We start from the raw sequence: 21,830 nt of genomic DNA, 5'->3' as shown, positions 1-21,830 counted from the left end.
AACTTAAGGAAGAAAAAACCCAGCATGTTAGCTTCAGTTGTGATGTTCGGATTCAGCTGGGCTTGTCTGCGATCACCTGGGTTTGCAGGATACTCAGCTGCCATCAAGTCCCGCTTACGTTTGAGTGATCAAAAAGGAGAAAACAAGGGGTAAAGGCTCAGAATATGCAGCTTGAACTCAATTTATGCCGTGAAAACAAGTAATTTTTTATAAAACATACTGCACTCAAACACTTATACTGTTTACTTTTTGATCATCTTCTTTATTTCATGTCTTTCCCCCCCCAGTTGTGAGTATTACTGGTATTATAAAGACGTGTTAAGTGCTACGGGCAGCTCCACCATGATTTATCACCAAAGATGAAAGCTCCCCTGGGACCCGCGTTGAACCTGCAGCGCCCCGCGGGTCAGGCTTCGGAGAATCTGCGGTCAAATATCTACAACAAAATTATTCATGGAAGAATACAAGTAATCAGTGGAAAAATTATTGCCATGCATGATAAGGGGGGGGGAACGATGCTTCTATTTGCAGGCGTGGTACCTAAAACGCTTCTCAGCCCTGCATGCAAAAGCCCGTGGATGATTTATGCCTGCGCGTGCCAGGGGTTGCGTGCACAGATGCTGCTTGGAGATATCTTAGGAGGAAGCTCCTTCGGGCTGGCCAGAGGAACGAGGCGTGAGATGCAAAACTTTTGCAGGATGACTTGGTTTTGGGGCAATGAGTTAAAACCCCGGGAGCTCGGCAGAGGTTGCATTTTGCATCGGTTCAGCGCGACAATTTTCTTGCTGAGGAAGCAGATTGTTGCACGTTGCACCATTGACTTAAGAGTTTATCGGCAAGAACCCGCTCCCCCTGCAAGCCCTGGCTTCCAAAGCACCAGCTAATTTTTCTTAACCCAGCAAAATGCTTTTTTTCCAACCCATTTTGCCACCCTCCTGCTCCAACCAAGCATCCTCTGCATCCCCCCTGAACGCATCCCACGGCATTTGCTCATCCTGGCTTTGAGCACCGCGCCGCGTGCGGGAGCTGCAATACTTACGTTAACTAATGATTGTACTCAAGGCTTCCGTCCTCCCAAAGCACTTTCCCAGCTATACGTGGATGTGTAGGAAATGCTTCGAATGCGCTTAAAGTTACTACTGGGCACAGGGCACGGTCTTGCACGAAAACCTTCCGGGGTCTGCGGGTCGCGCAGCTCAGATACAGAGACGCAACGTATTTTCACAGCATCCATTGATGCACCACGTCTCACTAATCATTTAGAGAAGGTTTCCCGGAGAGAACGAGTTAGACTAATTAGCAGCGCTAAATAAACTAATAGCTGGAGGAGAAAGGAGAATTCAAGTCGCATTTTAGGGTTTTTTTTAAAGCGTTAAAGATGGTTAAAGCATCTTTAAAAGCGAGGGGTCATTTTCTGGGAGCCGGAGTAAAGCAGTGCATCAATAATAAAGGAGCCGGCGATGGAGCAGCAGCAACGCTGGAGCACTTGGGAAAATGAAATTATGAGAATTGCCTTACGCTCTGCAAACCGCCCTGGCAATTTGCTTAAAGGAAACATCCGAACGCGCTTTAATATTTCAAAGATTTCATTGCAGCAGATCTAATAAGCTAAGCCAAGCAATCTAAGTACTGCGAAGGAGGGGGGGAAAAAAAGCAAAAAAAAAAAAAAAAAAAAAAAAGCACGTCTGATCAGGGGTCCTTAATTCACACCCAGCGAAACATGGCGTGGCACGGCGGGGAACATCACTTCTGCCTCCGGGGCTCTCCTGCGGCTCACCGATGTCTGTGCGACGCTCCCGGGTTCGGCTTCATTTTATTCTTTGATTAAAAGCAACCTCCCGCAAAAGGCTCCTTGGCTGTCGTGTGTTCGGGGGTGCTTTGCTCCCGGTGTGGTGGCTTTGGGAAGCACCAGGACCTGGGTGCCACCCTCGAGGGACTGCTCCGGCCATTGTCCCCAGGGTCTGGGGGTGACAGTCCCTTACATCCTTGAACTCAGCTTAGGTCCAGCTCTTTCTGCCCCACTTTGCTTGGGCAGCCTGCAAAGGGCCGGCGGGAAGGCGACGGCTGCTCTTCCTCCGGTGCATCCCGTCTGCGTGGTGCTGGGGAGCACCCCCTGGGTGGATCCTGCACCCCGGTCTACGTGGTGCTGGGGAGCACCTCCTGGGTGGGTCCTGCACCCCGGTCTGCGTGGTGCTGGGGAGCACCCCCTGGGTGGATCCTGCACCCCGGTCTGCGTGGTGCTGGGGAGCACCCCCTGGGTGGATCCTGCACCCCGGTCTACGTGGTGCTGGGGAGCACCTCCTGGGTGGGTCCTGCACCCCGGTCTACGTGGTGCTGGGGAGCACCCCCTGGGTGGGTCCTGCACCCCGGTCTGCGTGGCTGGATCCTGCGGTGGAGCCTGGGCCAGCACGGCAGTGTGCTGGTGGTGGCCCTGGGCAACGGCACTGCGGGGTCCCCGTGCACCCCCGTGCACTCTGCTGTGCACACCCTGTACCTCTCTACGCACCCCCCTGCACCCCCATACGCACACTCCTGCACGCCCCCCCCCCCCCCGTGCACATCCTTGTAACCCCTGTGCACGCCCTGCACCTGCCCCCGTGCACAGCCTACACCCCCCTGCACGCTCCCGGTGCACACCCTGAACGCTCCCCGTGCACCCCCTGCACGCCCCCCGTGCACCCCGCCCACCGGCACCCCCCTGTACAAACCCCTGCACTCCGGTCCACATCCCCACACCCCTCTTTGCACCCCCCGTGCACCCCCCCTGTGCAAACCCTGCACCCTTTGCACACTCCTGCACCCCTCTGCGCGCACCCTACGTCCCACCTGCACCCTGCGTGCACACCCCCATCCCACTGTACGCACACCCCTGCACCTCCCTTTGCACACCCCCTCACCTCCCTTTGCACACCCCCTCACCCTCCCTGTGCACAGCCTACACCCTCTGCGCAGACCCCTGCACCCCCTGTGCACCCTCCTGTGCACCCCCCGTGCAGTCTGCGCCCACCGTGTAGACCCCAACTCCCCTCTGTGCACACTCCTGCACCCCTCTTGTGCACACATGTGCATCCCCTTGTGCGCCCCTTGCACCCCCCGTGTACACCCCTACACCCCGTTGTGCAAACCCTGCAACCTCGCTGTGCACACCCCTGCACTCCCTGTGCAAACCCCTGTGCACCCCCGTGCAAACCCCTGCACCGCCTGTGCAATCCCTGCACTCCCTTGTGTACCCCCTGTGCACCCCCTTGCACCTCTGTGCAAACCCCCTACACCTCCCCTGCACACACTCTGTCATGCACACCTGCACCTTCCTATGCACACCCCTGCACCTCTGTGCACTCTCTTGTGCACACCCCCGTGTACCCCCTATGCACACCCCTGTGCACCCTCCTGTACACACCCCTGCACCCTCCCTATGCCCACCCCCGTGCACACTCCTGCACCCCCTGTGCACACCCCTGCACACTCTCTGTGCACACCCCCCGTGCACACCCCTGCACCCGCTGTGCACCCCCTGTGTACACCCCTGCACCCTCCCTGTGCACACCCTCCTGTGCACACCCCTGCACCCTCCCTGTGCACACACCCGTGCATCCCCTGTGCACGCCCCTGCGCACACCCCTGCACCCCCTGTGCACCCCTTATGCACACTGCCATGCACACCCCTATGCAGACCCCCGTGCACACCCTTATGCACACCCCTATGCACACCCCCGTGCCCCCCATGCACACCCCCTATGCACACCCCCGTGCACACCCCCGTGCCCTCCATGCACACCCCCTATGCACACCCCCGTGCACACCCCCGTGCCCCCCTATGCACACCCCCATGCACACCCCTATGTACACCTCCTATGCACACCCCCATGCACACCCCCTATGCACACCCCCGTGCCCTCCATGCACATCCCCGTGTACACCCCCGTGCACACCCCTATGCACACCCCATGCACACCCCTATGCACACCCCCATGCACACCCCTATGTACACCTCCTATGCACACCCCCATGCACACCCCCTATGCACACCCCTATGCACACCCCATGCACACCCCTATGCACACCCCCATGCACACCCCGTGCCCCCCCATGCACACGCCCATGCGCACCACTATGCACACCCCGTGCCCCCCTGTGCACACCCCCTTGCACACCCCGTGCCCCCCGTGCACACCCCCGTGCACACCCCCGTACACCCCCATGCACACCCCCGTAGACCCCCTTGCATACCCCCGTACACCCCGCGCCCCCCCATGCACACCCCCGCACACCCCCTTGCACACCCCGTGCCCCCCCTTGCACACCCCCATGCACACCCCCGTGCACACCCCCGTACACCCCGTGCCCCCCCTTGCACACCCCCATGCACACCCCCATGCACCCCCGTACACCCCCGCGCCCCCCCCGCCGGTTCCCGCCCTGCTCACGGCGCCCCCCAGCGGCCGCAGCCGGCGCTCCGGGAGGGCGGGGCGGGGGGCGTGCCCACCCTGTCTCTCTCTCCCCGCCCGCCACTCTATGGTGGCCGCTCTAGGCAGCTGGGAGGTTTCCCGCCGGCGGGGCGGGCCGTTGGCGGGGCGCGCGTCCCCTCAGCGGGGCGCTCCCGAGCCGCGCTCCGCAGCCTCCTTTTTTTTATTATTTTTTTTTCCGAAGTCGCCCCCCCCCCCCCTCCAGCCCCCCCTCAGCTTCGTCCCCGCCTTCCCTCTGCTGCCTGCTTTCCCTCCCCGCTCCCTAGGGCCGGGACTCGGGACGCTGCTCGGCGCCCGCCCGCCGCTGCCCGTGAGGAAGAGGCGGCCTCCCCCCCCCCTCCCCACCCCCGCTCCTCCTGCCGACCGGGACTCGCCCCGAGCCGGGAGGGAGACGGTCGCTGCCCGCTCCTCCTCCTTCTCCTCCTCCTCCTCCTCCTGCAGCGGGGGCCGCATCCTGCTGCCGGGGGGAGGGAATTGATGTGGAGACCCAGCGCAGCACCATGCAGCCCCCGCCGAGGAAGGTGAGGGCCCCCCCCCCCGCCCCGGGGGAGGCGAGAGGGGCTGGGGCTGTAGTGTGTGGAGGAGGTTGGGGGGGGAGCGGGGCCGGTGGGGGGGTTTGGGGAGGGAGGGGGGCGCTGACGGGGATGGGGTAGGTTTGGGGCAGGATGGTGGGGCGGTTATGGGGGGTGTGGGGAGGGATGAGGGGGTCGGGGGGGGAGTGGGGAAGGGGGGGCAGCAGGTTGGGCTCGGGGTGGGCTGTGCAGTGGTGGAGTCTGGAGGCAGGTTAGGAGAGGGAGAGCAAGTGTTAGGAGGGAAGGGGGTGGAGGGGTGAATTGGGGGCTGTGGGGTCTTGGGGAGGGTGGCCCAGCAAGGTGGGAATGTCTGGGGGGGTTGGAAACTGGTCGTGGGGGGCCAGGGGAGTGGGATGGGTTGGGGGGGAGGTAAGGTCTGCAGGCAAGACAGGGCATGGGGAAGGGCTGGCGAGGAAAGAGGTGCCGGGGGGGCAGTGGTCGGGCAGTGGGTGTTGGGGTGGCCGTGCCACCTCCATACCCGCTGGAGGTTCTCCAGATGAAGGAGAGCAATGGCTGGGTAGGGCTGGAAGGGGGTCAATGACTGCAGAGGGCTTGGCTGCATGGAGGTGTTGAGACTGTACCGGTTGTGGGGTGCTGCTGGCAGTATTTTGGGGGCTCAGCTGTGTTCAGGTACTATGGTGGGTTGATACCAACAGTGATGGGTTGGTTGTCTTGGAGCAGAAGGTCACGTCTGGAGTTGATGCAAGGATGCAGGCTATCCCAGCTTGTATCAGGAGCGCGGGCGAACAGGGGCAGCCAAAAATGTGCAACATATGTGTGATAGCAACAATCCGCAAATGCAGCGGGGAGGCTTTTTTGTGTCCGTGCGGCCCATGGAAATATGGGGTGCTTTGCATTAGTGGGGGCTGATGTGAGAAGAGATGTGAAAACGAACGTAGATTGGGAAAAAAGGCTGTTCTTAGCGTGGCTTGTCTGTGCAGGCAGGTTATCTGGGAGACCTGAGCTGTAGTGGGGTCTTGAGCTACGTGTAAGTACTGATACATGGAGATTTATCGGTTAGTTATTTTGAGGATTGTGTGCGATGGTTGGTGTGTGGGGAGAAAGGGGGAGCTAGAGACGGTGAAGCGGGTCTCAGGATGGAGAGGCTGCTCCTTTCCAGGCACCATGGAAGGGAGTTTCGTGGTTTTGAGATTGCGCGTGTTATATATTCTTTGCGATGCTGCCCGGTGAGGGTGGTTTGGGCTGTAATCATTTACAGTCTGATTGTTATAGCTCACTGTAGATGTTTGAGATCTCCTGTGTGATGTTGAGATTTCTCAGTGAGAAGAGGAGACTGCAGGGGTTTGCTGTGTGAGCTGTATAATAGTGACTGGGAGAGATGGGGAGGGGAGGAAGACTTGAGAGGGAGCGTAAACAGAAATCCCTTGTCATCCCCCGAGCTCCCCAGTAGCCCTGGCAGGCAGCTGCAGTGAAGATCTCTCCTTGGCTCATTCCTGCCTCTCGACCTCTTGTTTTGCGGCTGGACTCTGCTTTTGTTAAACTGTTCTTATTTCTATTTTAGTTTGCATTTGGTGGCTTATTTATATTACATGTTTGTCATTCTTTGCCTATATTATTTCATTTGAGATTGTTTCCATTACATGGGTCATCTTGTGTGAGTTTGTTTATTTTGAGTAGGGTTTTTTTCATCTACAAATAAAAATGAAAATGCTGAAAGTTCATATTAAAAATAGACACTTTTTCGACTTAAAGTCAGGGGCATACATGTGTGGGTTTTTTTTTTTTTTCATCATGTGAAAAACTTGTCTTTATTTCATGTTGTGATTAAAGGGTGCTTGTTGCTGGGGGATTGTTTTCAGTGTTAAAATTGAGGTTTTTGCTAGCTGATGAGATCTAGATTTATTTTGCCTGGCTAGAGAAGAAGAGGGAGATCTGTGTCTTCTTCCTCTGAATTCTTCATCTCTCTCCCCCCATTACAGTAACTGTTTGGCATTTCTGTCCTCATGAATGCATAATCTTCAGATACGCTGGTGATCATTTTTTGGGCTGATACATGGATTCCCTGTGATCACTAGAGGGCTTAAATGCCAAGACCTCTTGTTTTGTAAAAACAAGAACAAAACAACCCCAAGGTTCCTTCCAAAATCAAATCATTCCTGATACCTGTGCCAGTGGTGCTACCAGCCAGTTACCAAGTAGGTTCCCAAAGTGTTGAAATTTTAGCTTCACGATCACAAGGTTCAAAGGAAAATTACACCAATACTAAAAACATAAGGCCAACCTTCTGAAGCTTTTTATAGAGGGCTCTTTTGATTTGATGCACAATCAAAAGCAACTTGATGTGTAAGCTGTCTTTAAATGATAGCAATTGTAGGACAGCTTAATAAATTTCAGAATTGTGTGATTTGCACTGAAGTGCTAAATGTATACAATATAATTTTTCCTCTGTGGCCTGCTTTTTTTTTTTTTTTGGTAGGCAAAACCGTTTTGTTGCACACGAGCCTACCCTCCCAGGTTTTGGAATAAAATTGCACTTTCATTAATGGTTGGGTATAAGCTTCTTGCTGTGTGCGGTGTAAGCCTGCTGGGGTGACAGCACTTACTGAAATCAGCCTTTATGAATGTTGCCTAGGGTTAAACTGCACTCTTAACTCCGTGTTTGAATTTTCCACTGAAATGTGCAATTTCAAAATAGGTGAAGGACACGAATTGTGTTTTTCTTGTTGAAATTTGACTTAAACTCTACAGAAAATACATGTGGTCTGTGCTGGTTTTTTTGTAGGTGAAAGTTACACAAGAGCTAAAAAACATTCAGGTTGAGCAGATGACAAAACTTCAGGCCAAGCATCAGGCAGAATGTGAGCTACTTGAAGATATCAGGTAAGGTTACAGAAAATGCTACCAAAATTCCTTTAAGATTCAGTTTTTGGAAGAACATTTGAGTTACAAAACTTCAGGAACTGACGATGGAATTTCCTCTTTGGATTTCCTGCTTTTAGGCTGTTAAAGTTTTGACACAGCTGGAAATTATAACTGGAGCTAACACAATGCAAACCATTTTTTCTTCTCTTCAATGGGGGAAATGTTAAAAAAAAAAAAGGTCACAAACAACATACAAAAAGCATTGGTCTTTTCAGCAATATTTCTGTATATAATAGAGTAAGACTTTGATTTACCGGTTGTAAGAGGCTGCTAAAATTATTAAAATATTTTAAAACCACTGATGATTTATATCTCGCTAGAGATAGTTTTTAACAGCATTTTTAAATTGTATTTTTAACCAGAAACTTGTAATAAGATACTTGCATTTATAATTTAAAACTCTGTGCAGGTTAAGATCAATAGAGGAAATCTACATGACATCAATGGTGGGGGTTTTATTATTCAGTTTACCTAATATGACTGCTTCTCTTGAAGTTAAAAGTTTGCTTTTAACAAAATACGGTGGCAGTGGATACCTGGCATTATATGGAAGATTAATTATTCTGTTTAGGGAGGATCAATTTCTAGGATGGTTCTTCTGTAAAATAGTCAGCAGTGAGTTCACTGCTGTCCTGCTCTTTTTGGCAGTGTATAGTCCATCCGTTAATTATTTAAATGAGATTTCTTGCTTTATATTTGTATATAAAATGCAAATGTGTTAACTTTGACAGATGACATACTGTTTGTCTGACTCTCACAGTGTCCTCTCTTCATAAATCAGAATGTCGAGCCTTGAGCCTTCTCTCCCCTGTTTTTCTTCTGTGGGTGTTGAAATGCTTTTTTTGCATGGGAAAGATCACAGCGTTCATTTCCTTAGATTAAAATTAGTGGCTGTGCAGTGTTTAACTAGCAAATGCTGAGTAATAAGTAACAGACTGATCCAAGGAATTTTTCCCCCTAGATAGAAGCTTATTTTTAGAACATCTAGACCAGGTACTGCTGCTCTAGTCCAAGTTTTGTTAGCATTTCCTATTTTTCAGGAGCTTACAATTACTTCCGTTTGTATTCTGCTGAAAGATGTCATAAGCATTATTAGCCTGTGGATACAAAACCAGGAAAACATGTGAAAATGCCGGCTTAAAATATTTTTCTTTAATGTAATTTAATTTCTACAGTTAATTTAATTTGTAAATTTTAATATTATGGATTAAGAAACTCTGTTAAGATATTTAATTCACTGACACAGTCACTGAACGTACATAGTCTCTGTTCAGCATTCCTGTTGCAAGCAATGTGCGTTTGCAGAATCATTGCCTGGATTTACAGATTAAACATTCTTTAGACATGGCTTGATGTGATAGGATATGACAGCTCTGTCGTGTCAATGGTTTGTTCAGATATCAGATAACAGAATAAGAGAGAACAAGAGAATTTTTGGTTAAAAATATGTGCTAAAAAACCCCCCGAAACCCAAACAAATTTGGTTTGTGATGCGGAGGGCTTTTAATTGCATCTAGCTGTGAAGGAAGACTTGGGCTTTGAAGACTTTGTAGTCTTGATAGTGCTCCGGTCAGCATGTGACACTCGTGTGAGAAGTTGGGTGTCAACCTTGTCGTCCCATTACTTGTGTATTTATGATTGTATTCAGGATATGCAGCCACCGTGATTCTGAAGTGTTCCAGAAAGCAATGCTTATTGGAACCACACACAGGATCTTTTTGTCTCTGGAATGAAGAATGATTTTTATAGAAAGCACCCTGCTGTTATCCGAAAGTATTAAATTTTAACTGAATGCTGTTTGTTTATCAAGACTTGAGAGAGTTTGAGTCCTTTCGTAGCACTGTTGGAGCTTTCAGGCACTGCAAGAGCACAACTTTGAGATCCCATTTTATGCTGCTCTGAATGCTACAAACTTAACTGCTGCAGCGGCAATGAGAAACTCTGAATACACAGTTTGCAAGTTAGTGATTAAGAATGCATATTTTAAAATGTTAAATTATTACAAGTGATAACTCTACTTGTTCGCATATAAATGCAAGCATTCAAATTGCATATGCAATACTTATAAACCATAGTATTTGTATAGGGTTTAAAACTCTTAATTACATTTTTTATATCATTTCAGTTCAGTTTTGTATACAACTAAAAAAAGTGATACAAGGAAAAGATCAGAAAGTTCTCTTATGAGTTCTATTAGAATACATCTATTGTCGAGTGTATTAGCAGATGATTTTTGGCAGCCCACCAGATCCTAAGCATACTTGCCATTCCAATAGCTTTGATATCTTTATGCAAAACTGAGCACTGCTTTAAATGTTTGTAGTTTGAAGGCTTTAACTATGTCATTTGGAGAGAACAAAGGCTGAACTACTATTTATTCCAAACGGGATTTTTCTTGGTCAGGGTTGAGGCATATAGGTGTAACTACCTTTTTTCCAGCCCCTCTGCAAATACTTCATCTCCTTGAGGGCTGTACATAAACAAAACCACTATGTTTAAGTAAATCTAAAATATGTTGTCTTTTTGAGTGATAACACAGTGTTTTGTGTGCAAGGATGTAGATTCAGGTCCTGGAGGCCGGGAAGAAAACACAATGTGTTTTGCTGTGGAAACCATACCTGGGACTTGACAAAACTATGTGCTGATGTTGAATGGAAAGTTTTCCTGGGAGGTGGATGACTTTTAACACAATGTAAAATTCTAATATCCATTAAAAAAAAAAAAAAAATCAAATGTCCATTGCAATCTTACAAACTGCATTGTGTTTCTCTTCTCTGCGGGAGCTTAGTAGCAGTAAAGCTGGAGTATCTTTATATGACTTGACAAGACTATAATAAAAAATGTGTTTTGAAATGTGTTAGCAAATAGGTTTAGAAATACATTTCTGTGTTTATAATCTATTTGGCTTTCGTGTTACATTTCTTCATACTTGGTGACTGGGGAATTTGTGGAACAAGTGATTCAGGATGCTTTTAGGATCATTGGCTCAGTTTTAGGCATGACATATGTTTATCTTCTGTAGCTCGCTAAAGCTACCATATCCTTTCATGTGGTAGATCCGTGCTGGCATTACTATAAAAAGATTGTCTTTCTGCAACCGTGATGGAGAAAGAGGTTTTTCCCCCTGAAAGGTAAATGTAAGCTTTGTTGCTATGACCCAGAAATCCTTCAAAGTTTTTCTATTGCTACTTCTTCACTCTATCGGTACCTGTCTGCTTTTAGGCAGCCAGTTCTTTGGGTGTTGGTTTTTTTTTTTTCTTTTTCCAGGGCCTACTGAATTATGAATGGCTGAATTTATCAGAGATTTTTGGTAATTTTCATATATTTTATTTTGGTTTTAAAGATTGCCTTATGTGATTGGTGGTAGTAAATCAGTCTGAAACTGGCCTTAGTTTGCTGGGATGTAGACATACTTTCCTTTTGTGTATGTGCACGTCGCTGCAAAATTGTAAAGAATGTGTGCGATCCACATTTTAATTCAACTTGGTATTTCTATAATGTATTTATATGCAATTGGCTTTATAAACTTGTTAGGTGATAGTTGCTTTACCTTGAGTGTTATCTCAAGGCCTGCTTTACAAAAGAACTTTATGTGCCTTTACAGTTTTTGCTAATGTATTCTAAAATGTCTTTTTTAAAACTTCTTTGCTTTCATGTGTTGCCAGAGAGAATGAGATTGTGGTTACGTGGCTCTCTTAATTTGTTCTAAAGTCTGGACTGCTGCTGAATGGCCAGCTCCACTTGCCAACTAATTCTGCTGTCTCCCTGTAGGAGCACAAGGATGGGTGAGCCATGTGGATTAGGGTGCTGACCCACCTGAAATCAAACCCCCAACTCTTCTCCCAAAAAGGGATAATTTTGGGATAAATCCATTCCCTGATCCAGCTTGCTGCATGGCTGCACAAGTGCCTCTGCTTAGCGTGAGAGGAGGAGGGATGAGGACCTGAGGAAGGAGAGGGAAAGCAAGACTGTACAGTGCAGGTTCACATGGAATTAAAGTCACCATGTAACCGCAGCCTAATGCTCCTGTAGAAGGCACAGCTGCTGCTTTGTGAACTACAGAGCTGGAAAAGCCACCTTATTTAAGTCTTAGCTAATTTTCTGCTGTCTGGATGTGTTGATCCTATGTTGCTTCATCATTTTAAGTCAGTTGAAAATAGATGTAAAGATGGCATGATTTCTAGCTGAGATGGAATAGCAATGCAGTCCTTGCATTTGCTGGATTCCGAATTTCGGTTTTCAATACTTTCAACTAAATTCGTAGTGTAAAAGGAATTGCCAAGATCATAGGCCCAATCTTCGTGTGCTCCTGGTACGGATGCAAATATATGTACGGATCCCTCCTTCTGCTTCTTTCCCTCTTCTGTCCTTGTGGTTTCTCCCTCCTTACTTTTTCTTATTTAAAATATCATCCCATTGTTCAGTCTAGCATATATTGCAGTGTAACTTATCCTATGAATTAATTCAACTTTTTTTTGGTAAAGCTACGTTCTCCTCTCACTCTATTTCTGTGTCATTTGCTTTTCTCCTTTGCCTTTGTGTGGTATGTTCCGTCTTCCAACCTCTCCTCCAAAGCTCTGCCCTCTGAAGATTGCTTCTTCCTTCCAATTTGTCAACTTATTTTTTTTGTTTTTCCTCCCAGATACTTCATCTCTTCCCTAGTCGTTTCTTTATCCGATTCTGAGTTTGTGACTTTTAATTAGTTCTTGGGTATCACCTCTGTTTCCAAGACGCTTTCGTATTTAAAGTTCAGCAGTACCGCTTACGTCTGCTAGATTTGTTAAGCCTCTGTGTTTACTTGCTAAGTGGGGAGATCTTCTTGTGGGTCTTCCTTAACAATCCGAGCCCTTTCTGGTCTTGGATGCCTCTTCCCTGTCAGGCTGTCACTTGCTTTTGCTCTGCTGCAACGTAGCAGGTTGGATGTGGAGTATGTGGGTGAGGGGAGGAGGAACTTACTGGGGATTTGTGTATATGCGCCTAGTATGATGACAGAGTACTTCTTCAACGTCTCTAACTTGGTGTCTCATTCTTGTCATGACAAGCCTGAGTGAACAGTACAGATATTTAAAAAAAAATAAAGTAAAAGTATGAATGAGTATGTGTCTGTAGTGAGCTAGTTGCTGCTAGTTTTAACATGTCATTTGATGAATTGAATTATGCTCCACTTAATAAGGTTGCATGTAACCTTTTGCTGTGAATATACTTTGTACTGTCCAGTGGAATTTGACTATGCTTCTGTAATCTCACTGATTACATTGGTAGGTTCGTGATAAGGTTTACAGCAACTTTGGCTTTGAGTCAAGCTACTGAAGTAGAAGCTAACTGCAGTTCCAATTTTAAATATAGCAAATCTAATATAGCAGCTACAACGCAGATCACTTAACAGATAATGTGCTAGGGAAGAGTCTTCTCCCAGTATGGATAGTGCTGCAGAAGGATAAGTAACTGGAAAAGAAAACTGTAAAAGAATATGTATTTATATGTGTATATAGCCATATATATTAGGATGCCATAAGAAATTCTGAAAAATTATGAGAAAACTTTACTTTTCCTGTCCTGAGGCAAAGTGGTAGCGAGGAGTTTACCTTTCCTCCTGTTCTTTCCGGTCTCCAGCTGCAGGGAATGCAATTTGTTCAGATATTCTTGAACCCCGTATTGGGCTGCAGAGCATGTTTGCCTCTGGCTAGTGGGTATCTGATAAGGCCTTTTTAAAAAATACCTCTCTTTTCATGAGGAGGGCATCTTTTTTTCCTTTGTAGTGCTCAGAAGTTTGTCCTTCAGTGCCACCTTTCCTTTTTCCTTCAAGGTCGTTCACACCATTCAGCAGATGCAATGCTTGGCTCTGGTGTTCATGGCTGTATTTAAGTAGGAGTGTAGTGATTTTCAGTGCTCACAGGTTCTGAATTCTACAACCTGCCAAAGAGGAAAACAGCAGACAAATTAGAAAAACTCATGAAAACTGTATGCACAATATTGTTTTAGTCTGGGTTTGACTCACACTTGAAAAGACTTTCCTTGTGTGACTAGTGGATCTAGAGGCTTAATTTTTTTTCTTTAAAGCTTTTAATTTTCTTAGGAGTTGATGACATTTCTTTCCTCTTCAGTTGATCTTTCTCACAGCTTGTGAGTATTATGAGTTCATTTGTTATTTTTTTTCCCCCAAGATCTGTTAATTAGTTGAGGACACACGCAATAATTCTTTGCTATAACACTAAATACGCAGAAATTTCAGAAATTTTGAGGAAAAGTTGGTGGTGTTACTTCTGAATAATATTCCGTATAAAGATGCCACAGAATCTGTGGTCTGGGCACGTTACCTGTAATTAGGCAGTCCTTTAATGAGATGCTCGCATTCTTGACGGAATTAAAATCTGGTGATGTTTTGACTGGAACTGTTTGAGGGAAGCTTGGAATGTACTTTAAAAAATGTTGCCTACTGGGTGTGGAAGTCCAAGTTTTGAGAAAAAAAAAGTTTCAGTATAAACATAACCACAGTGTAATGATTCAGGCCTATCTTGGCACAGTGAAATTGAGAAATGGACCACACTCCTTCATTTTTATTTTTATTTTTTATCCCTGATATATAAAAAGTAATGGATCTCCTGTTTCAATATTTCTAAGTAGCTTTACAGTTTTTTAGTTAACTAATAAAGGTTTGTTTTTGATGATTCTTTGGGGGTTTTTTTGTAGCAGCAGTAATAGTGTACAAAAAAACCCCTGACCAAACAAACAAAAAAAACCAACCCAAAAACTCAAACCAACAATCTTTCTCACATCAGAAAGAATTTATTTTTTTTCCTCCACTTTAGCTTTAAGGCTTGCATTTGAATGAGCTTTTATTTATTAAAGCAATTCCAACACATGCTCTGGAAGTCTGAGTTTTAAGGGCTTGTGTTTCCTTAGAAGCTTTCAGGAGAATTCAGGCTTCTTAGGTTAGCTGGTGAGCGCTGTGCCTTTTAGCATGCGTTTATCTTGGAAGACAGTAAAAAGAGGATTCTGGTTCGAAGTACAACACATGCATTCTTTGCCAAAGGTTGTGTTTTCAGTGTTGACTCAATGCCCCTTTTTTAAGAATGAATTCTTTAGCTTGCAGAAAGTTGTGTGGGGTTTTTTTTCTGCATTTTCTCCAAGTATGGTCTTTCCTGGAGCTATCGTTTTTCACCACAATGTTACTTGGCAGACCTCTAGAAAACCAGCAGTTGCAATGCAGTCCTGTAAAGTTGCTTTGTTACAGATTTTTATGGTGACAGTTGCAAGGCGTAGCTCAAAATCGACCAGGTTAGATAGGTATATTAGAATATATGGTACAGGATAATTTTAAAGGAACAAAATACTCTTTCTTTGATCCACTTGATCAAACCCAAGCCTGATTCTGTGAGGGAGGCTTTCCCTTTGAGGCTATAAGTATTTTTAATCCCAGCTCTTGCAAAACCCTGTATGTAAGGGGAGTTGAAGATGTTCAGGACGTACCACAACCATGTCATGATAAGCTGTATTGGAAAGAGGAAGAGCGTTCTTATCATTCCAGACACAATTAGTGTAACCTGGCTTAATTTCCTATGGTGTTTTGTTGTATTTGTTTCATCATGTTTGGTGGGAAAAGGTTTATTTTGCAGGTTTTGCATCCTTTGCCAATAGTGCTTTTAGCATCTTTTGCAGACAGTGCTTTTAGCCTTTTAGCATAACCTACACAAAGACTTTTGTAAACAATACCTGCAGTGGCTTGGGACTTTGAGGCTGTTGATAGCGCTCCACCCTTTTCATCTGGCTTTGTGGCTGAAGACATTATTTTTTCTTCCTGTTGCCTGCCAGCCTTATCTTTCCTCTGGAAGTTATTTTAGATATTCATAGGTGAGCATGGAGATGTGCATCTGCTAGTAAAGCTGATTTCGTGTTAGTCCAGTTCATGGTCCATTATATTATCCGTCTTTCAGGCACAGATTCTTGTCTCTTGCCTCTGCGAGAAGGGTGTGGTGAATAACAGGAGATGGTATTACACCACCAGAACTGGCTTCACAGAAGTGTTTTTGACCATGTGTCAAGCTGGCTCAGAACAAATTCAGTTTTTGTCGTGCTGAAAATACCCACTAGCACGTTGTGAACACTGATTCTTGGCAATGATGATGTTTGAGCCACAGAACTGGAGTGAATCAGAAAGTAAAACTTTGCCCGTGGTCCCTAACGCAAGCAGTGTGGCAGGTTGGTGTTTCTAAAAAAAAAAAAAAAAAAAAAAAAAAAAAGCCTCTGTTCATAGAAGCTGATATGACTTGGAGAATCTGATAGTTGTTGCTGGATCTGAAGAGTTTTTTATGTTTTCACTAAAAGTTGTAATTGGGACCTGTGTGTATTTTGTGTCTCATAAAGGCTAGTTGAACTTTATATAAAGGATGCTGAAGAACCTCTTAAGAAATGTACAGAATTTACATTATAGACCTGTTCAGCCAGTCTCTTGTTGGTGCATTGTGTGAATTTCCTTTTAATATTTGAGTTTCTGCGTTCGGGTCAAGTCTGGCTTTGGAATCAAAAGAGAATGGCTGGTCTCGTCTCCCATGAGGAGACCTTGAAAACCTTGTGCCCTCTCAATACTAGTGAGTGGGAAGCTTGTCCTGACAAATGAGGGAAACAATGTTATCAGATCATACCTTGCGTAAATACTCTTCATAGAGGAGGCAGAGGTAAAAAGAGAGATTTATCTTTTTTTTTCTTTTTCTTTTTTCTTTTTTTTCTCCCCCTCCCTTCCCCCCCCCCCCCCCCCCCCCCCCCCGGTGGGGCCCAATGTAGTGTGGTTATCTTGACTGCAGAGAACTTAGTACTGTGCTACTTTACCATCCCCAGCGGGTCATTGAGATCAGCTTCTCCTGCTCCTAGTGGACTTTTAACCTAGCTGTTATCTTGTATTACAGTTGTACAATTGGTGCTTTTAGTTTTCTTATGAATAAGCATCTGATTATTTTTTTTTTTTGGTTTTAGTGCAGTCAGTGACCTTGTTCAATCTTCTTAGTCCCTTACTGCAGTATGAAACTGCACAAAAAAGGTGTTCTGTATTCGTATTTTAAAAATGGGCTGTAAAAAAAGGGCAAAACCTCATCAAACCAAAGTTATTCTGGTCAAGTATTTGCAGTAAACGAAACTGGCTTACAGTAGCTCAAAGTAGTGTTCTTCTGTTTGTTTTTTATAGTAGGTTTTAAAATTTTAATAACATTTTTCCAAAATGCATAGTAGCAATACGTTAAGTTAGAGGCTTTTTATTGAATTAATGTTTGTAAGTGTTCAGTTGTGTTTATTTCTGAAATAAGGATAGTATTTCCAATTAATACTTGAGGAAAGAGAGTAAAAACTAAAAAAAAAAATCTATTGAAATCTGGGGTGGGTTTTTTTTCCCCTGTGTGCTATTGTAAGCATGTAGATTCTATTCTTAGATTTTTAAAGTTGTTCTCAATGTTCAGAGATGTTCCTTGTAAGTCTTTTGAATTATTTTAAGTATTCCTTTCTTTGTGCCTGTGAGAACGCGGTTAGGTCCAATCTCCAGTGGCTACAAGAAAGTTGTTCACACACATCTCTATCCTCCTGCGCTTTCTCCAGCAAGCATCCTTTTAATGAGAGAGGCAGAACGCGTTGGTGTCTAATTTTATGAGAAAAGCTCAGCCATGCAGAAGGCTTTCGAAGATTTATGGTGGTAAAGCCACTAAGTATAGTTATTTCTAGCTTGTGTGCCAGATGCGAGCCAGTGTTAGTGAAGAAAATTTGGCGCTTGTGACCATGTTTAAATGCATACGATACTGAGCATAAATAAGTTGTTATTTTGGCTCTGCTATATTCTGTATGCGTATTTGAAGGGGAGAAAAAAAGGGAGGAGGTAAAAAAACCAAACAAGCCACAGTTTTTCTTGAGGGTATGATACTCTAAGACGATCTCAGATCAAAAGTACTTTTAAAGATGTTTGAATATAAGAATAAATGAATTTGTATATTTTGTGAGACATTCTTGGCAATACTTGGAAAGGCTCGAAATTTAAGAAATTACTTAAAATTATTTTTTAAGGGTATAAAAGGTGGAAGTACTTTGGTTTTAATTCAGAGTTTGAGAATGACAGAGATGAAGGCCTGAAGTTTTTAAAAATGAAATAAAATTGACCCAAACATTTTTCAGACTTACAGCTGTTTTAGAGTGCTGCTGAATCTCTTGCCATAATTGTGAATTTCTATCTGGAAACATTACCATGTGTTAGGCTGCTGAATTTTTGTTAATGTTTGATCTAAAAATAAGTATCTGTCCATCCTAAAACCAGGCAGAGACAGAGGAGAGGGGCTAGAATGACTTGAGAATTAAAAAAAAAAATCAGAAAAACAATAATAGGAAACATTACGGTGTCTTGATTTCTAGCAGCCGCTCTTCATACTGTTGGTGTCTGTCCAGCCTGGTTTTAGCTTATCTCTAAATGTACTTTGCTTGTTTTCAGCTGGGTTGCCACTAGTGAGAGGGTGTAGATGGCAGCGGCTTTACATGTTATTTTAATGTGCTTGTTGTTTATGAAGTTTTCTTTCATGTTAATTGATTTTGTGTGATTGTTTCTAATTATCTCTGTGTGATCTAAGGTGACTAAATAAGAGGACAAGTAAATAGAGCTGCCTAGTAATACCTAATTAGAAATAAGTCCTCCTTTTGAATTTCCTCTTTATCTTCTCATTCTTCCGCTCTTCTTCTCAACACTGTTAGTCTGCATAGTTGTGTGAGAAGGGTAGTACACAAGTGTTCACATTTTCTCCACAAGGTCTGCTGCAGTATTTATATGTTTGTATTGTTGGGGGAAGCCAAGCCATTTCTGGGAATGCTAGTCTTACTTTCAGTATTTAGTTCCATCTGAATTACAAGAAAGAGAAGAAACAAATTAAGAGAGGACTATCACAAGGTTTAGGTTTTTTAACATGAGTTGTACAAAAGCCTAGACCTTTGGATTTTCATAAATTTATTTCACCAGCTCCTGTGGTATTGATGTAAGGTGGTAAACTTAAGTTAATTCGCTCTACTGGCAATACCAGAATGAGCACATAGGTGCTCTTTAAAAATAGCTGTGCCTCCAAGGTATCTCCCTGGGGTGTCTAACCAGTAAGAATTTCAAACTCTGCCACACCTTCCTTCTGCACTGCAACTGTTGCCTTGACGGACCCAGCTGTTTTCCACTTAGGTGAGGAAATGAAATTGCATGCAGCAGTTGCTCTTGCTGTGTCCTTTTGATGTTATACCATTCTCTGCTTGCACGTAGCACCGCTTTACAATTTGGCCTATGGGGAGTAACAGTTGTGGTTTATCCTTCCTGATACTGGATCGGAGGAAATACTTTGCTGACTGGAATGATCTCTTCCCCTCTGCCAAGTTTGGCAATGAAAGCTATTGAGGTGACTTGTGTTTCTTTAATGTGTGTAAGTCTGTATCTGGAAATATGTCCAGACAGAATATTGGGGAGCAGATCTGGCTGGCTTTGCTCTCTACATTGATAAAATGCAAGCTAACTGTTCATAGAATGATCCAAACAGCCCAGGCTGGAAGGTACCTCAAAGACCATGCGATCCAACTTTTTTTTTTGGAAAAGGGAGCCTAGATGAGATTTCCTAGCACCCTGTCCAGTTGCATCTTGAAAACATCCAGCGATGGGGACTCTACCACATCCCTGGGGAGGTTGTTCCGGTGACTGATTGTTCTCCCTGTAAAAAAAAATTCTTTTTTATATTGTGATGAAACATCTCCCAGTGCAACTTGTACTGTTGCCCCTTGTCTTCTCCATGTGGCTCCTTGTGAAGAGAAGTTGTATGACCATGCTAGACAACAAGGAATCAGAGAGGTGAGACCTTATGGTTTAGGCTCAGTGGTAACGCAGCCAGTAGCATTTGTGCATTTTTGAGCAGAAGATGACAAAACTCTACTTTTTTTTCCTCGCTTCCCTTCAATACTCCTGGGTGTGAGAGGAGTGTTGAATGGGACTATGTGTCTGGAGCAGTAGCAGTGTTGAAATAGCGTATTTATATAGCAAGGTAATGTGGTGTATGAATGTGGGTTGTAAAAGCTGAATATTGTGCATTTCGATACCTCATAACAACAGAGAATTTAATTCTGTTTACTGAAACTATCCTTAGGTTGTTTAAAAAACCTTTTAATACTAGACAATTTTTTTTCTCTTTCTCCATGTAAAACCAGCCAATAAATCTACTAGAGTTGATCTTTCTGAAACTTTGATAATCCAGGCAGGGAAGAAAATGCATGTAGTGTGGGGTTTTTTTGGTGTTTGGGGGTGGGGGAGGGTGAGTTGTCTTTTTTTCAGATATGCCTAAGCAGGGTAACAGAAAGGTGTGTGAATTTGTGAGCAAAACGATTCAAGGCTCGTGATTTTATTTCCTCTCTAGATCTTTAAGCAATGTCATCTTTTCGTTGCTGTTCAAAGAACACTCAGATCTCTGTGTAGCAAACGGGTACTAAAGTATTTTGCGTAATGAATGTCTTTGGGTCTGTTAGCGGGAACTGTAGCTATTTCTTGTATTCCACATTTTCCACCCAATAGTAGAAGAGAAAGAAAAGTAATTTCTGCTTCAGTTTCTGTGAGCAGTTGCAGTAAGACTAGTTCATTTCTGCTTCTTAGTTATTTTCTGTGTGTTTCAAATACAAGTGAAGAGCTCAAAAGTGTAATGATCAGGGAGGTGATGAGTCTTTAGAATCACTACCTCTATATATCGTGGGAGACTTGGGAAGTGCACTAGTTCTCTTTGGGCATTTGAATTTTTCCCCTGTGCTTGCTGTATAAAAGGTATAGAAGCGCTTGCTATGACACAGTGACCGATGTGCTGGCTTTCAGGGCAGCATCTGCCTAAACTTCTCATCTATCAAAATGTATGCGGAGTTTAAATGATGTGCATTATGTTCAAATAGGTTGAACAAAACCCCTAAGTAAAACAAAAAACCAAACCCACCCCCAAATCAAACAAACTTTTAAAATGTTAATCCGTATTTCTATTAATCTATATGAAAGCAGATTTTGATTAGTTACTATGAGCTAATCAGTTGTGTAGAAAACAAAGAAAGCCTTATACTCTGTTTTTTCTAAGCATTTCAAGCTTAGGCTTTTCTGCTGAGGAGGTGAACATAATCTTTGTTATTACATGAGTCTTTCATTTGTAAATCTGCAGAATTTTGATGCCAGTATCCAAAGACTGGTTAAAGCTGGTGTTCCGATCTGCCTATTGCTGGGGGAGAAGTGACTGGACTATCTCTAATGCCAGGGGAATTAAATCCTCTATGTTTCTATTGCTTCTGTAGCAGCTAGTGGGCATTAGGTACTAAAGAAATAGTATAAAAATCTACATAAAGAGTTTGAGCATCTTCTGGTGTGTGGCTGAAGCCTGATAAAAATGTTCTTTAATTTGTTCTTCTGCACGTGCTTCCCATTTGCGCTCCCTTTCCTTTTGATAAGAGGTGGCTGTCTTCGCTTTCATCTTTACAAACGTGCAAGTAGGAGGTAGGAGTGAAGGTATGTTTCTTTTACTTGAAATCAAGGATAGTGATGTTGTTATTCCTGATTTCCTGGGGAGACTTGGACTTCTGACCAGTCGTGTTCTGTGTCCTGCAGCCAAGGTTTACTGTTACTGCAGAGCTCTGCTCTGCCAGAGGAATGTGACTGTCAACAGTGGTCTTTGTTCTGGAGTTTGGGGTAGTCTTTTAAACACCCTGGGCCTAGATTGTGGAGTGCGTTGAGCTTTGATCTTCCCTGAAAAGTTCATTTTACTAGCAGGGGTGCTTTGATGTTCTCTGCTTGCTGGAGCTGATTAATGCCAAGTCCTTCACATGGAGGTGCACTGCAACGCTGCTGTCCAGTTAATAACTGAGGCCAGACCTTTTCAGCCAGAGAGATGTTACTGTGAAT

At 44.6% G+C, this 21,830-nt stretch overlaps 1 protein-coding gene across 3 annotated transcripts in view; it reads left to right on the top strand.

Moving 5' to 3' along the window:
* The first annotated feature begins 4,685 nt into the window (after positions 1 to 4,685).
* FCHSD2 (FCH and double SH3 domains 2) overlaps positions 4,686 to 21,830 on the top strand; it is a 165,525-nt gene continuing 148,380 nt past the window's right edge. Inside the window, exons 1-3 of one of the 3 annotated variants that reach the window (XM_054843663.1) lie at positions 4,698 to 4,987; positions 7,782 to 7,879; positions 10,978 to 11,052. In XM_054843663.1, the coding sequence (XP_054699638.1) occupies positions 11,024 to 11,052 (29 nt within the window). In that variant the 5' untranslated portion in view covers positions 4,698 to 4,987; positions 7,782 to 7,879; positions 10,978 to 11,023. Of the gene's footprint in view, positions 4,988 to 7,781; positions 7,880 to 10,977; positions 11,053 to 21,830 lie in introns of all 3 variants that reach the window. The other 2 variants (XM_054843653.1, XM_054843646.1) reach the window with 2 other exon arrangements.

Source organism: Grus americana, chromosome 1, assembly GCF_028858705.1.
Source record: "Grus americana isolate bGruAme1 chromosome 1, bGruAme1.mat, whole genome shotgun sequence".
NCBI lineage: Eukaryota > Metazoa > Chordata > Aves > Gruiformes > Gruidae > Grus > Grus americana.
This window is presented reverse-complemented; position numbering and strand designations above follow the sequence as displayed.